The 17,721-nt window shown below is 41.4% G+C and overlaps 1 protein-coding gene across 1 annotated transcript in view; it reads right to left on the bottom strand.

Annotated features, from left to right (window-relative positions):
* PPIP5K2 (diphosphoinositol pentakisphosphate kinase 2) overlaps nt 1-17,721 on the bottom strand; it is a 203,929-nt gene that overhangs the window by 170,687 nt on the left and 15,521 nt on the right. The window contains exons 2-5 of the mRNA XM_054986269.1: nt 3,853-4,251; nt 2,137-2,332; nt 1,545-1,635; nt 282-367 (exon numbers count right to left, since the gene is read on the bottom strand). Coding sequence (XP_054842244.1) covers nt 282-367; nt 1,545-1,635; nt 2,137-2,332; nt 3,853-3,996 — 517 coding nt within the window. The 5' untranslated portion in view covers nt 3,997-4,251. The remainder of the gene's footprint in view (nt 1-281; nt 368-1,544; nt 1,636-2,136; nt 2,333-3,852; nt 4,252-17,721) is intronic.

Below are 17,721 nucleotides of genomic sequence, written 5' to 3'. Positions count from 1 at the left end.
TCAATCTCAAAGACCAGGATTCTGGGTTTAGAATACTGGCCTGTGATGAAGAAACAAGCCCAGGTATGCACATTCAGATACCGCAGCAGCTGGAGTTTGATTCAATACTTCTGAAACCAGAAAACTTTCAACTATGCTTTTGTAAGTGGGGAGAACAGGGAGAGAGCACATAGAGAATGGCAAGAAGCTGGGTTCTTGCTCATCGAAAATAAGTATGATGTCTGAATGCACCCAATGGTTAAATCAGAATCCTTAGACAATTCCACTTCAACAGATGTTACCTTGCGGATTGTTTGGATCACGGTTTAGAACGGCGTAACGAGGAAGTAAAATACCTTCTGCTTTAAGAATGCTATAAACTTCTCTCCTGAAAGACAAAATAATTCCCATATAATGAATATCAATGAAATGTACATTGGAAGATCTCCTATATGACGTCACAGAATTCCCGCATAATTTTATATATTCTTTCAATAACTGTCTAATCAGAGACTACTACTTCTACAAACACCACCACCACCTGGTATAATACTTCCTTTAGTCGAAGCATTTTTATTTTAATATTTATAATTAGTAACTGAACATATGAGTACTTCATACAAATAAAAAAACATACAATTTACAGCTGCTAAGAAAATAAAATCAATCTTTTATTAACTATTTCTTTTGTCTGATACAGGAATATATAACAACAGTAAGAAACCTGGAAGAAAATAAAAGAAAATATGTCACCTTATAGTTTTTTCTGTTTTATATAGTATGTGAAATATACAACTCCTTAATGTATACAGTGCAATTTGTAAAAAAAGTTTCTGAAGGTTTGGGGGAGAGAATAAAACAATACAGGGCAATTAACTTTATTAAGGGTGAAGTTTTTCTACTTCTCTAGGTCAATTTGACCATATTTTTCAGGTATGTTTAACTTACCTACAGACTGTGGTCTGCTGTGATTATGTTAGAGCCATTGGTTGATTTATTATGAGATATTGTTAGGCATTGGGGTGAATTCTACACCTATCCTACCACTGAACTGAGCAAAGTTTATTTATTATTTAAAATATTTATCCCCCATTTTTGGCTTAAGTGTGAAACCTTCCTCTAAGGTTTAAATGGCTCTTCTATTGGAGGAAGAACCACAAGTTGGAGGAAGGCTTCTTGGACGATGGTTTGCCAGGATCAAACTCAGGTTGTGAGCAGACCCTGGGCTGCAGTACTGCAGTTTACCGATCTGCGGGTTCAGGTAGCCAGTTCAAGGTTGACTCAGCCTTCCATCCTTCCGAGGTTGGTAAAATGAGTACCCAGTTTCCTAAGGAAAAAGTGTAGATGACTGAGGAAGGCAATGGCAAACCACCCCGTAACAAAAAGTCTGCCAAGAAAACGTCGTGATGCGACATCCCTTCGTGAGTCAGTAATGACTTGGTGCTTGCACAGGGGACAACCTTTACCTTTAAAGTATAGTTTGTGTTTGGACATGGGTTTTTAAGAAGCAGAATACAGAAATGCAGTTATTATACTCAATCTGTGATTTATGAATATTTACTTACCTGTCTTGTATGCGATACTGCATATTCAAATCATTAATAACAAATGGATTCCTGAGTTTTGCATAGGCAACAGCTTTGTCCAATGGAAACCCTGAATAAAATGTATGAAATAATATTAAGTTCACATCAACCATATTGAAGTAGATTTTGGGTAAGGGGGAAGGTAAAGTGGATTGGAATTAGTTTCAGATTTGACCAACACTATGATATGTTTTTTAATATTATCCTTTATCTCTTCTTCTATAAATAGTATCTGGTTTTCAGTGGGATACAATCTATTCAGTTTGCCCTATGCCAAGCTCACAAATGCAAACATAAGGATATTTTTAGAGTCAGAGAAACTACAATAAGTTAACAGCATCTAAAAATAACTTTTGGAGACCATCAATAATAACTTATATCCATCATTTCAGCCAACTGAAAAATTACATTGTGTGTGTCAAACATAAATCATTAGTTCATTTGATCAATTATTTAACCAATTAACATATATAAATATATAAAAGTAAATAAATCATTTAATTTTTTGTCAGTTGGCTGCTGCACTAGTAGATTTTTTGGAACCCAGCAGGAAAGTATATATAGCAATCACCTTTTGAATGAAAAGAAATGAGACAATCACATAAAGGCCAGTTTTCCACAAGCTCATTCAATATCACATCCTCTTCAAATATTACTACTGTAATATATTTAAACATGGAAAGGCGTTCAAGTATTTCTTTCATTGGTTTTGAGTTGGATTTCTTTGCCATTGAACATATTCCAACCACAATCTGTCTTTCTGGAGGCTAATCATAATAAAAACAAAGTCAACAACAAGAAGATTGTTCTTTTGTTTTCAATATTTTTCAAATGCATATAAAACAAACAAAAGCAATGTTATATTATTACCAAGTTCAAAATATCACGTCACTTTCATACATTGTATTTTATCTTTATCATACTTAAAAGGATGAAGAATCCAATCTGAGATCAATGTCTCATTTTCAATGCAACATTTAATCTAAAAATATGTATGCCAAGAAAATCAATCTATTTTAATATTCTCATATGAAGAATAATAATTTAACTAAACTGCAGGATTATAGGAATAATGCCAACATAAGAAATTTAAAGGGAAGTAAGCACTTGTTAAAAAGTATTTTTAAAAATAAAAACACAAAATAATTACCTATGTCCCAGTTAAACCTTCTTACTAACAATGTTTGAACATATAAATTTAAAGCCAAGAGTTCAGAATAAAGCACTTTTGGGGATGTATTAGAATCATAGAATTGGAAGGTACCTCTAAAGTCATCTAGTCCAACCCCCTGCACTATGCAGGAAATTCACAACTACCCCCCCGACTGCCCCAGTGACCCCCTGCTCCATGCCCAGAAGATGGCAAAACACCTCCAGGATCCCTGTGGAAAATTCCTACCTGACCCCAAGGTGGCGATAGGCATTACCCTGGGCATGTAAGAAAGCCACGAGAACTTAGCACTGATGTAACCTATTCTGCCCTCCCCCTCATGATCTGCCCAGGTTTACATATTAAGTTTACAATGTTTCAAAAAAAGACAGCACAAACCACAAGAAACTGTACTTTAGTCTCCAATTATATCAAAAGCAATGTTAAGGATGCAGCTGCATGCCAGTAATACTAGCTGGACTGTATCCTAAATAACTTATGTCCAGAAAAAATGAAATATTCTGCTGCTTCAAGTAACCATCTTCACAGTGCAATTCTACACAGAATTATTCACTAAACCAACTGAAATAAAAATAGATTAAAATTTAAATAAAAGTGTACTAGATAGACTAAAATAATTGGTTTAGACTGGGATAACTGTGCATAAGATACTTTTAAACTGCAAGGGGGAAATATTCAAATTTTTAAAACAAATTAGTGACTTCCTCTATTACATATATTGAAACTAGGAATTTTTTTTATTTAAGAATTTCTATGTTAAATTTTGCGATGACAATTTCACAACAGGAAACGAATCCCAATGAAATAAAAATGTTTTTATAAAGGCTTCTCAACCCCAGTAAGGCAGATATAATTTTTGAGGAGGTTTAAATCTCCATACGTGCAGTATTGACAACTAGCTAAGCACAAAACAACTAATTTTTTGCATTGTACAAACTGACAGGTCTTGATCAGTTTGATTCCAATTAAACAATACCAATGTGATGATTTACATCTAAACATATCTTTAAATATTTTGCTGAAATGTGGCCACAGATCTTCTCCATTAACAACACTTTGATATCTTTTCAGAACTCATGAAGTTACTTGCTCAAAATTATTAAATACAGTACATACAGAATCATACTCCTCATCTTCATCTTCAATATGATCGTAAAAGGAATCAAATTCTGAAGAACTGGCTTGATCCAAAAGCTCATCTCCATCTTCGCCACCCACAAAAAATCTAGGAAGTTCACTCTCTGTCACACTAACAGACATAATTACAGAACCTAGAGTGATCTACGTAGAAACTGCATCCACTCTGAGCGCTGAGACACTGTACATAATTCCCGGTGGTGGGGGTAATAAAAATCCTTGCAGTTTGGCACTGCTTACGCAGTCACTTGTTATTGTGATAAAGTCAGTTGCCAAAAGCAGTTTAATTGATATCATCTGTCCATTATTTTCAGTTGTTACCGGAAAAAAAACCCTGCAGGTTACTGTTTCCCTGAGATACTGTAGCAGTTTTCTACCCTAAAAAAAAAAAAAAACCAACAGTAACGGATTCAATCTATTCTTTGGCATATTTAATTACTAATATTTGAAATATCAAGTTCAAAATGCATCCCATACCGCAGAATTAAAACTACTTGACAATATACAATATCAAAACAATAAAAATATGATTTTGCACACAAGATAATTTCATAGGATGAGTCATACTCATCCATATATAACGTTGAGGTAGGAAAACAAGATTCACTTGGGAATATTAGATGAAGAAGGAAATGCAGTACAGAAAGTCAACATTATCTTTTACGATGGCTAGTAACAAAGGGGAAGAAAAAGCTTTTATTTGTTCAAATAAAATTGATCCCTAGTGCTCCATGTCTGGCCCCATACTATTATTGTTGATAACCCCCCTCCCCCAAATCAGTGATATTTGTATTTTCCAGAAATAGCTTTATCCAACAATAATATCTTAGATGGGGTACAGGAAAATTTGAGGAAAAAAATATTTCAACTGTGTGTTAAAACTTCCATTTCCCCCAAACTCCAAGACTATTCCATTAGGGCCTGTGCCTGATTATTGCAAAAAGAAATATTTGATTATTGTTCTGTATCTCATCTTGGCAGCTAAAATGATAATCGTAAAGAAACTGGAAATCTGGGTATATTTAAATATTTAAAAAACAGATTAGTCAGGTTTGGCAAACTGCTAAATTATTGAAGTTAAGTAAGATGATCGCCTGAGAAATGGCAAACAACAGAAAAACAGGTTTTACTTACCATAACTGTTGTTCATCTAGGTCTTCCGTGCAGGCACACATGGGACTGCGTACGCGCAGGCCTGCCAATACTGGAGATTTTTATAGCTCTAAACCACTAGGGGGCGCTCTCGCCTCTAAACGCACATGCACGGCCGTTTTCCGCCAAAATGGCTCCTAAGAGGCGGAGCGCCCCTACCCTCAGTTCCTCTTTTGCCGCCCCCTACAAGGTAAGTACCAAGAGAGTCAGCGGGGAAGGAGGGAGGGCATGTGTGCTGCACGGAAGACCTAGATGAACAACAGTTATGGTAAGTAAAACCTGTTTTTCATCTACGGTCTTCCTGTGCAGTCCCACATGGGAAGATTACAAAGCTTAATACCTGGGTGGAGGTGACGCCAAAGCATCACTCAAAGATGGAACGTAGAACTGCCATGCCCACCGCTGTCTCCTTTCTATCTAGGATGTCCAGCGCATAATGCCTCACAAAGGTATCCGCCGAAGCCCACGTCACCGCTCTGCAGATGTCATGAAGAGGAACACCTCTGAGGAGAGCCGCTGACGACGCCTGGGACCTGGTGGAATGGGCATGCACCTCCAAAGGACAAGGCAAGTTAGCAGCAGTGTAACAAGTTAGTATAGTCTGGACCACCCATCTTGAGATAGTCTGAGACGTGGCCCTTTTGCCCTTATTCTGTCCCGCAAAACAGATGAACAAATTAGAATCAAGTCTAAAAGGTTTCACCCTATCTAAATAGAACAGAATGGCCCTGCGGACATCTAAGGAATGGAGAGCTTTCTCTGCTTCTGAGGTCGGGACAGGAAAGAAAACTGGAAACACCAGCTCCTGGGACAGGTGAAAACGAGACACCACTTTAGGCAAGAATTCAACCTTGGTTCGAAGAACAACCTTTTCGGGGTGCAGCTTCAGATAAGGAGGCTCACAAGATAACACTGCTCACTCCCCCACCCTCCTAGCCGAAGTGGCCGCAACCAGAAAGGCCACCTTCATAGACAAAAACCGTAACGGACAGGAGGCCAACGGCTCAAACGGCTTGGACATTAAACGAGTCAGAACCAGGGGTAAAGACCATTGTGGAACCAGAGCCCGAATTGGGGGGAACAAATTATTCAACCCTCGTAAAAATAATTTAGCAGAATAGTGGGAGAATACAGATTTCCTGTCAATCGGAGGGTGAAAGGCAGAAATAGCTGCCAGATAAACCTTAACTGAAGTATTGGCCAATCCCTTCTGTTTCACCTCCCACAAAAATTCCAATATATCAGAAAGGGAGGACAGAAAGGGGTCCAAATCCCTCTGCCGACACCAGGCAGAAAACTTATCCCACTTAAGGGCATAGGACTGCCTCGTAGACAGAGGCCTAGCATTTAGTAAAACGTGAGTCACAGCCGAGGAAAAGGCACCCCCGGTCTGATCAGCCAAGCTGTCAGTCTGAGTCTCCCAATGTCGTGGTGAAGCACCCCTTCGCAGGAGAGGAGGTCTGAAACTACCGGGAGACTGATCGATTGAGTCTGTAGACTCAGGAGAGAATGGAACCAGGGTTGCCTCGGCCAATACGGGGCCACCAAGATGACTGACGCCCTGTCTCTCTGGATCTTGCTGAGGACCCTGGCTAGAAGCGGGAATGGGGGAAAGGCATAACACAGGGGACCGGACCAATCTAGTTGAAACGCGTCCCCACATGATTCTGGGCCTACGCCTCCTCTGGAGCAATAACATGGGGCCTTGCGATTCACCACTGTCGCAAAGAGGTGCAGCTCTGGAGTCCCCCATCTGGAGAAGATTGGGGCGAGATACTTGTCCTGGAGGGACCACTCGTGGTTGTCCCTATGCAGCCTGCTCAGGTGGTCTGCCATGGAATTCTCCACCCCTGGAATGTGTACTGCATGCAGCCACACCGTGTGATCTATGGCCCACTTCCAGAGCCTCAGAGCCTCGGTGCAGAGCACCACAGACGTCATGCCACCTTGCTTGTTGACATAGAACATCGCCGTCGTGTTGTCTGTCAGGACTTGGACGGACTTGTTCCGCACGGCATCTGAAAAGGAGATCAGCACATATAAAATTGCCCTCAACTCAAGAATATTAATATGCTCCTTACGTTCTGACTCAGACCACAAACCATGAGCATAAGATCCTGCACAGTGAGCCCCCCAGCCAAACAGGGAGGCATCCTAAGTGACAGACAGGTGAGTTTGTCGATGTCCGAACTCCACACCTCTAAACAGGTTAGCATCCTCCAACCACCAGTCTAAAGAGAACACCACCCCCCTAGGGACCGACAGCCTCTTATTCTGAGAATCACGGCCCGGTGAAAAAAATCGAATTGAACCATAGTTGGAGAGGCCGTATAAATAACCTGGCCAGTGGGACCACCGCAGTTGTAGAGGCCATGCAACCCAACAGTGTCTGGATAAACCAGACGGACTGAAAACGACACCTTTTAAGTGTAGAAATGAGTCTCTTGATCTTAGATGCACGATCCACAGGCAAGAAGCCCGCATTTCTTACACCATCTAAGATTACCCCTGTGAACTGAATGCAGCGTACAGGAATCAGTTTAGACTTTTTTTGATTAACAAAAAGTCCCAAACGCAGACACGAAGTCAGAGTGAGAGACACTTGATTAGACACATCCGTCTCAGAGTCGCCAACCAGGAGACAATCATCCAAATATGGAAATATGCAACAGACCTGAAGGCGCAAGTGAGCCACAACCACTGCCCTGCACTTAGTAAACACCCTAGGTGCAGTGGCTAGCCCAAAGGGTAAAACCCTGTATTGAAAAACTCGTTGGTCATAAACAAAGTGTAAAAATTTCCTATGTTCAGAGAAAATAGAAATATGAAAGTATGCGTCCTTCATATCCAGGACTGCAAACCAAGACTGCAGGGGCAGTAAGGTCAAAACCATTTGTAAGGTAACCATCTTAAATTTACGGATTCGTACAAACTTGTTCAAGCCCCTAAGGTCCAGGATAGGTCTTAGCCCACCATCCTTCTTTTCCACCAGAAACAGGTTGGAATAGAATCCTAACCCAGCTGAGTCGACAGGAATCTCCTCTATTGCCCCTTTCTGTAATAGAGCAGAAAGCTCTCTCAAGATCTCAGATCGTGGAATGTCAGAAAAAAAGACAGGGAGACGTAAATAAGGTATATCAACAAATTCAACTTTATAACCAAACTGGATTATAGAAAGAACCCAAACATCTGAACAAATCGAACACGACGAACTCAAGAATGCACTAAGCCTGTCCCCAAACATGGGGTCAGGTCCCTGTGATAATCAGAATTGCTTGTGCAATTGATTTTGGTCCTTGGCCTGATGCTGTTAGGAACCAGGCTTAGGACGCTGGCCCTGCCTCCGTCTAGGAAAAGCAGACTGCGGGCTCTGATAGTTCCTATGAGGCTGGTAAGCATACCCTTGATAGGGTTGGTAGCGGTGTTGTCTGCCACGCTGGAAGGAGCGGTAGTATGGACAAGAAGACTGTTGCGGGGCCTGGTGCAGGACCCCATACGAGCGGGCAGTCAGGCGATCTGTTCTCTTTTTTGACAGATATTCATCAGTCTTTTCAGAAAACAGCATGGTGCCCTCGAAGGGTAAATCCTCCACCTTATTTCTCGTCTCTGCAGGAAGAGCAGTCGTACAAAGCCAAGCATACCTGCGCAACACCACAGCAGAGATAAGTGACCTGGCGGAGATGTCAGCCATACTCCTACCAGCACTGATCTGATGCCTAGACAGGCGAACAGCCTCCTCTTGTATAACTCGAAGCAGAGTATGCTGTTCCTCGGGAATCCTCGGGAGGAAAGATGCCACCTTCTTCCATAGAAAAAGCTGGTAGGCCGCCATCATAGCTGCGTAATTCGCAACCTTGATGCCAAACATTGCAGAAGTGTACAGTTTCCTGCCCATGGCGTCGACTTTTCTGCTATCCCTATCAGCCGGAGCCAACATAGAGCCCTTATGAGGTCGAGCCTGCATTTCCTCAGTCACAAGTGAGGACGGGGGCGGGTGAACTGCAAGGAACGAGTGTACATCATCCTTGGTTCTATAAAGACTCTCCACTTTTCTATTAGTGGCCGTAGCAGACGCAGGTCTAGTGTGCAACTTCTTCCAAAGATCAGCGAAACCCTCAATAAGGGGGAAAGCGATCGAGAGCGTCGACCCTGAATAAATATGTTGCAGTATTTTATCAGTAAATTTGGACTCAGTTGATGTAACTTCCAAGTCCAAAGCTTTAGCCATTCTTAGAAGAAGTTCGTTATAGGCTCGAAAATCATCGGTGGGTGAAGCCTCCTCCAAGGGCCCAATCTCCCTCTCAGGTGAATTCGATAGTGGGGATTCGTTGTATCGAGCACGGATCTGAGGAGACACCACCTCCAACGGACAAGGTGTCCGATCATATCCAGTGTAGAAACCGGCTCTAAAAGAGGAGAACAGCGAGACCCTTCTGTACTGTCGGTCCGAATAGTACGAGCCCTCTCTGTCATAATAGTGGGTAACTGGTTCATCTCGATGCTGACTATCCCTGGAACGGCTCCGGTAGGAGCAAGGGCTGCTCCGACGATCAGACCAACTCTGTCGACTCCTCACAGAACGAACCGAGCCCAATTCATAGGAAGCTCATCAAGGCCAACCCGATGGTGTAGGGGGCTTCTTGATCGGAGTCACATCCTCCTCCTGGGTCACCCTCGCAGGAGGGATCTTAGATGAAGGGCGGTCAGTTGATTCCTCACGCCTCTCCGAAGGGGCAGTAACGGATTCGGTCGGAACCAACGGGGGAGCAGTAATCAGGCTCTCCAACAACGCCTTGTCATGCTTGTTGGAGTGTTTACGTTTCTTCTTTTTCTTTTCAGGATCGGTTCCCATTTTCGACTTCGAAGTCGGATCCGAAGTCCTCGGATCTGATGTCTCCTGAGAAGCCGGTGGGGTCATCCTCGGAACCGAGGGTGTCTTACCTCCACGGGCTCAACGGCTAGGCGAAGTCTGAACGGTCGAAGAGGTCGAAGGAGGTCGACTCCGAGAAGGTCTCGGAACCAAAGCAGTCGGTTCCGACGAACTCTGTGCTGGGGCCGTTTTCCTGGATCTTGACTCCGATCGACTCGGGGACGGTTGGGAGCGTGGAGTCTTGGAATCTGACGCCTCCGGGGGAGGACGAGAGGGCGCAGACGGAGCAGAAGAGGATTTCGGTGGGGGATCCTCAACAGACATCGCACGCTGCCAGATGGAGGCATGCAGGCAATCCGCTCGTTCCGCCCTGGCCTTGGAGGTAAACGCGCGGCAATGTTTGCACGCTTGAGTATTGTGTGTTTCTCCAAGGCAATATAAGCAAACAGAATGACCATCCGACCTGGTCATTTTGCGACAGCAGGTCTCACATCGCTTGAACAAGGCCGTCTCCGACATCACGTACGAAGGAAGAGCTGTAAACCTCAACGATCGGCGGCGAAAGAGAAACTGAGGGTATGTGAGGGGCACTCCACCTCTTAGGAGCCGTTTAGGCGGGAAAACGGCCGTGCATGCGCGTTTAGAGGCGAGAGCGCCCCCTAGTGGTTTAGAGCTATAAAAATCTCCGGTGTCGGCAGGCCTGCGCGTGCACAGTCCCATGTGGGACTGCACAGGAAGACTGTAGATGAAACTTTGTTTCCTGGTAATATGGAAACCTATTTAGGTAAAAAATAAATTTAGATTTAAATGTTTTTGTTATACTTTTGAGCTAAAAAAGAAAAAATATAATGTGTTATTTGTCAGATTTCTGTTTCTGTTTTTGTTGATATTTCCTTGTATTCTATTAATTTCTCCTCAGATTTTCCAGAATTATAACTCCACTCCAGAGTACAAAGATCATTTCCTCTTGAGAAAATGGCAGGATGGACTGTATGGCTTTACTGTAGTCCCTCCCTTCCCCAAGCTCCACCCCTAACAGGACAATCCTATGGAGAGTTACTCCAGTCTAAGCTCATTGACTTCAATGGGCTTAAACTGGAGTAACTTGCCATAGGATTGCATTGTAAATCTCCAGGAATTTTCCAGCCTGGAATTAACAACCCTAGGTGTATGGTTATAAAACTAAAATTAAAAAATCAAAAGGTCTGTGTAGCTAAGGGATGACATACAATAATACAAAACAAATTCAAACAGAAAAATATTTATTATCCTTTGAAGTACACATGCAGTTTTGAATGATGACTATATCATCTAAGAATGCCAATATTTCCAAACATAAATCACAGAAGGAAATCATCACTGCAGAACAATGACCTGTACAGGAAGTTCTTTGGCTAGATTACTTAACCAAAAAAAGGCAGAGTTCTTTCCAGGAGACCATGACCAAGATTCACTTGTGTACATCAATGTTACATATTTTTAAGATGGAACTTCATAGGTTGCACATTTATTCTTGATAGAGGGCAGTAATGTGCTTTTCATTTAAATCAATTAAATCTATTAAAATCAAATGTAGTGGTTTCATGAGACTAAGCAGGCTCTAAATGAATAATTTGGAAGTAAATCACAAACATCTGCAGAGTCTCTGTGTAATGTTTTTGAATAATGATGTTTAACTAAAGCACTTGCTGTACATTCAGGCATTTCTATGGTCCATTTCTTCCCAAAGGAACCAAAAGCAGTTTACAGAAAACTCCAGTATACAAAGCAACCAATTTCAATAAATAAACAAAGAAAACAAACACATCCTGGGTGGTTCCTAATTAGAGCTGCCAAGTCGCCTGCCAGGGAGGGAGATTTCCTACCCTGAACTGCTGTTGCTTGCTGCCGCTTGGGGAATTTTTTTTTTATGTCAGTGTCACAAGCATGGTGACATCACTTCTGGGGAAAACTTGGAAGTAATTGCAGGTAGTTCCTGGAATCATCAGAAACTCCATGGTTTTACCATAGTGTTTCCAGTGATTCGTAGAGCTACCCGCCATCACTTCTTGGTTTTTCCTGGAAGTGATATCACACCTGTAACACAGGTGGCCCCATGATGTACCTGCTCCCCAACCCTCCTGCCAGCTGTTAGGCTCAGTCTGGCAACCCTATTCCTAAATCACTAGGCTGGCTAATGTAGATAGACTCCAGGTTATGAGACATGGGTTTAAGACCGAAGGGTCAGTAGCACTCACTTATTTCATATATAGACCGCTTTTCTTGATGAGACTCAAGGTGGATTACAAAATATAGAAACAGTTTAAACAATGTAAAATATCCATTAAAATATAGTGATTACAGAATTATTAAACTGTCTAAAGTATGATATACTATAACACAGAAAATGGATTACTAAGAACATTACAGTAAAAGCAAGGTGATACATTTAATGAAACTGCAATAGATTATAACCCTATCATCAGTATATCTTGTAGTCAACATAGCCCCATATCTAGATATTTAAATTCATAGACTTTGGGGGGGGGGGTCACATTGAGAGATCTGCAGAAAAATCTCAAACCTTACAAAAATGGGAAGGTCACAGAAAAGCTCAAAAGTGGTGGTAAGGTTGTCTCTTTAGCATGACTGTGCAGAGGTGGGGATGGAGAAGCAAAAGCCTCCCCATCACCATCAATGAGGCCATGATAATACAGGCAGACTGAGTGTGACTGTTGCCGACCCTTACCTCTGCTGCCAAGCAGTAGCATTGGAGGTGGGCAAGGAGAAGTGGAAGCCTTCACTACCAATCTCCTTCCTACATCTACTGCCGGATTCACTACTAAACCACTGATATTTAACATGGGAAGATGGACAAAGAGAAGCAGGAGCCTCCCGCTGCCCTCTCACCATCCCACTTCCACCATATACCCAGGGCTGCAGTACCAGGCGCTGCTGCTTCAGCATTAGCCATGTGGCTGGGGGGCAATACAGCAGCAATGGGGCATTTAGCTAGGTGGGCACAGAGGGGGATGGCCAAGTAACATCCCCTCAAGAGTTTTGTGGGTCCCCTCTTGTAATTCTAAATATGGCCCCAACTGTGGATCCTTAAACCCAGAGATTGAGACCATGTAGAGAGAAGGAAGATTTTTCTACCAACCTGCAGGAACGTTAGGGAACCCCAGAAAAAGCTAATGGGACTTGGCAAGAACCCCCAAAATTCACTAACTAGGGAAAAATCCAAGATCTCATAACATTATCTTGTGAGGTCCCAACATATAAGCCAGGAAATTGGGCAACAGAGTGGGATTGGGCAGGCTAAACACTGGGGAGGCAAGAGGAGCGGCAGGCTGGGCAGCAGTAGGGTACCTCTGCCATTTGAATAGTCCCTCCTCCATGAATTTTTCGCAGGTCCCTGTGGTGGTGCGGCTGATTGACAGCAGTGGGTAACCCGAGCTGCCACTTTATAAGGCAAGCTGGCAGAGGTGGCAGCGCTGCAAGTGAGCTGGGGAGTGGGAGCTGCCTCCTGCTTCCACCAGCCACCGTATGAGCCAGGGATGTGGAGGCAGTGACATTACAGGTGAATGGACTGGCAAGTAGCCAGCCCAATGAGTGGATAGTCAAGAAAGCTGAAGGGGAAGAGATGAGATCATCTCTGAGTCTAATATATTGTTGAAGGCTTTCACGGCCGGAGAACGATGGTTGTTGTGGGTTTTCCGGGCTGTATTGCCGTGGTCTTGGCATTGTAGATCTCTCAGTGTCACTGACACTGAGAGATCTCTGTCTTTTGGTGCTACACCTCTGAAGATGCCAGCTACAGCTGCTGGCGAAACGTCAGGAACTACAATGCCAAGACCACAGCAATACAGTCCGGAAAACCCACAACAACCATCCCCGAGTCTCATGAGTCCCCTTATAAAAGCAACCTCCTGAGTTATTCCATTATGCAACTGTTCTAATCTCTTTACAAAAATGCCCTGCTGATCATTTCTGTTGTGCACATTCTGCAAAATGACAGAAATGAGGGGGCCTTCCTGACCTCATCAGGCAGGCTGTTCCATAAGGTAGAAGCCACAACAGAGAATGTGCATGAACATGCGATTGTCAATCTCACCCATTTGCAGTTTGGCATCCTCAGAAGACTTTGCGAAGATTACCAAAACTGTCATAGCCGGGGACAGAAGTAGAGGCAATCCTGCAGATATGTGGGCCCAAAGCAACTACAGGTTTGCAAGTGATAATCAGAACATTGAACCGAACCTGGTAACTTATAAACAATACAGAATGTGAGTTACATGCAAGTTCTGCTTAGCACTCAATAGTAACTAGGCTGTGGCGTTCTATACCAACTGGAGTTTCTGAGTTGACTTTAAGTGCAGACTCATATAGACAGCATTACAACAGTCATTCCTTGAGGTAACCATAGCATGGATCCATGTGGCCAGATCAACTAAGTCAACATTACTTCTGGCTTATCAAGATTCAGTTTCAGTTGGTACACCCTTAAGCCATTTAACCACAGAAGTAAGGCAGTGGTACAAAACCTCTATGTCATTATTGAGCAATCTGGATAAAGAAATACAGTATATTGAAGACAGCTATTTCAAAACCACAAATGATTAACCCCCCACTGGCTTTATATTGATTGATTGACTGACTGACTGACTGTCTTTCTCACTGAGACCCAATGCAGATTACAACGGTGCAAGTGAAAATACAATATAATCAATAGCTAAGTCATTCACTGAGCAAAATACAATAATAAACTACAGCTAGGACATTCAGGGAAACAAATACAATAGGGAATGGTAGCAGAAAAAATTTAAACAAGCATAAAACCGAGCACAGAGATGAAAGCTATCTGAAACAAAACATAACTAATTTCTATGGGATGTGTAAAGAGCATGGAAACTCACTAATAGGCGGATGTCTACATCAGCAGACAGTACCCAATAATGCAGGGTTTAGTCCCTGTACCTACCAAGGCACCTCTCTGAGCTATTTCTTATGACACAGTCCTGTAATCCGGGTATAAAGCCCTCCTGAATAATTCAGTTTTGCACAGTTTGCAGAAAGCCAGAAGAATGGGGCCTTTCCTGACCACCTCAGGCAGGCCATTCCATAAGATGGCCGCTACCACAGAAGACGCACATGTGCAGATAACTGTTGATTATGCCCAACTGCAGGGTGGTATCTATAGAAGGCCCTGACCAGATGACCAAAGCTGCTGTGGTGGAAGACAGAGGGAGAGGTGGTCGCACAGATATGAGGGGCCAAGATCACATAGGGTGTGATAGTCATTACCTTAAATTGAGCTTGGTAACTGATGGGAACGCAATGGAGTGACTGCAAAATGGGAACGACACGCATACTCGGTCTAGCTCCTGAGAGTAACTGAGCTGTAATGTTCTGTACCAACTGAAGTCTCTGAGTTGAGGGGAGACCTACTGTACATTACAGTAATCTAATATTAGTCTAGTCTTTTAAAAAAAATTTTATTGGATGGGTCATTATATCAATTCACACATACAACATATTATTTTGTCTCCCCCATATAATAATATCCCCCTTCCCCCCCTTTTCCTTTGACTTCCGACAGTTTTCCATTCCCTTCATCTAATTTACATTACTACCTTTTAGTATATAATCCTTAACCATCCTAGACCCTATATAACATAGTTATCTAATAACATATAATATATTCTAATATATACCATATATTTAATACTATATAGTATCTAGTATATTCTAGTAATAAATCATATATTCTATTACATATACACTCTCTATAATAACAATCTATAATAGTATAATCTATAATATTCCATGTCCAAAATAATATATATCTACTATACCATGTCTATAACATTCAAAATTATTATTTTCAATATTACTTTAAGATACATTGTCTCATTTTTTCCTCTTACAACTTAAATTAGGTGTTTATTATAATGTCCTACAATATATCATAATCTGGTGTATCGTATAATCCTACCCTATAGATCCTGTCTTACATTATAACCTAATGTATTATAACAAAATGTATTATAACAAAATACATCATTATAACATGGTATATTATCACAAACTATATTATTCTTTTCCAATATAATATTAAAATTTCTATCTCTATATTCAGTTAAAGTAAAAGAGCACTATCCTCCCCTTAAAAAGTATCCAAAGACCACACCTTCCCTTTAATGTCCCACTTTTTCTCCATATAATTCTTAAATTTCTCCCAACTTATTATATATTCTTCCGCAACTTCTTTTTGTAATTTCCTCATACGTTTGTCCATTTCCGCCAAATTCAATGTCTTCAAGATCCAATCTTCCACCGATGGTATCTCCTTTATCTTCCACAACTGTGCATATAGTATCCTAGCCGCCATTGTCATATAAAACACCATTATCCTGTCCATTTTATCAAATTCTTCAAGGTTCATACACAACAATAGCAATTCTGGGTTTTTAACAACATTTTTCTGCAATATATCTGACATAGCGTCTACTATTTCCCCCCAGGAACCGTTTAGCTTTTTCGCACGTCCACCACATATGGTAAAAAGAACCTTCATGTTTCCCACATTTCCAACATTTATCTGACATCTGACTGTTTCCCTTAGCTAACTTTTTTGGCGTAAGATACCATCTATAAATCATTTTATACACATTTTCTCTTATCGTGGTACATGTTGATATCTTTATGGTATCCTTCCACAATTTCTCCCAAGCTTCCATCAATATATCCTTATTGCAATTTATTGCCCATTTTACCATTTGAACCTTAACTATCTCGTCTTCTGTAAACCATTTCAACAAAATTTTATACACTTTAGATATCAATTCCCCCCCCCCTTGAAGTAAACACTGTTCCAGCTCTGAATTTTCTGCCCTAAAACCTGCTTTCCTCCAATCAGAATCATACAGATCTTTTATCTGCATGTATTGAAACCAACCATATCGAAATGGCAATTCTTCATTATTTTTAATACTATATAAATTCTGGTCCACTCTAAGAATATTCTGATATGTTGTCCACTCCTCTCCTTCATATTCAGTCCTTGGATAGACAACTTCCGCTGGTATAATCCACATTGGTGTTTTTTCATTCAAGTATCTCTTATATTTAGCCCATACAGCAAATAGACTTCGCCTCACAAAATGATGCAAAAACATCGTATCAGCCTTAGTCTTTTCATACCATAGATATGCATGCCATCCAAAGGATTTATTGTACCCTTCCAATGTCAATAGTTTATGATTTTCCAACAGCATCCAATCCCTCACCCAAACCAAGCATATGGCTTCATAATATAATTTCAGATTTGGTAGCTGTAGTCCACCTCTCTCCTTTGCATCATATAACTCTAGGCTTTTTCCCTGCCCACACAAATGTTAACATTTTCGTTTGCCATTTTTCAAATTGCTTATTGTCTTTCACTATTGGAATTGTCTGCATTAAAAACATTATCCTTGGTAGGACATTCATCTTAATTGCGGCAATACGACCCAACCATGACAAATTTAACTATTCCAAACCATCATGTCTTTATCTATTTGCTGCCATAACTTTTCATAATTATTCTTGAATAAATCAATATTTTTTGCAGTCCTCAATACCTAGGTACCTTGTTTTATGAACCACTTCACAATCCGTTATCTTCATTAACTCTTGCTGTTGTTGTTTAGACATATTCTTACAAAGCAGTTTAGATTTCTTTCTATTTATAAAGAATCCTGCCAACTCTCCAAATTCTTTTATCTTCCCCAGCATTCTTGGCATATTCTGGAGCAGATCTTCCACTATCACCATCACATCATCTGCAAAGGCCCTCACCTTATATG

This window comes from Eublepharis macularius, chromosome 8, assembly GCF_028583425.1.
Source record: "Eublepharis macularius isolate TG4126 chromosome 8, MPM_Emac_v1.0, whole genome shotgun sequence".
NCBI lineage: Eukaryota > Metazoa > Chordata > Lepidosauria > Squamata > Eublepharidae > Eublepharis > Eublepharis macularius.
This window is presented reverse-complemented; position numbering and strand designations above follow the sequence as displayed.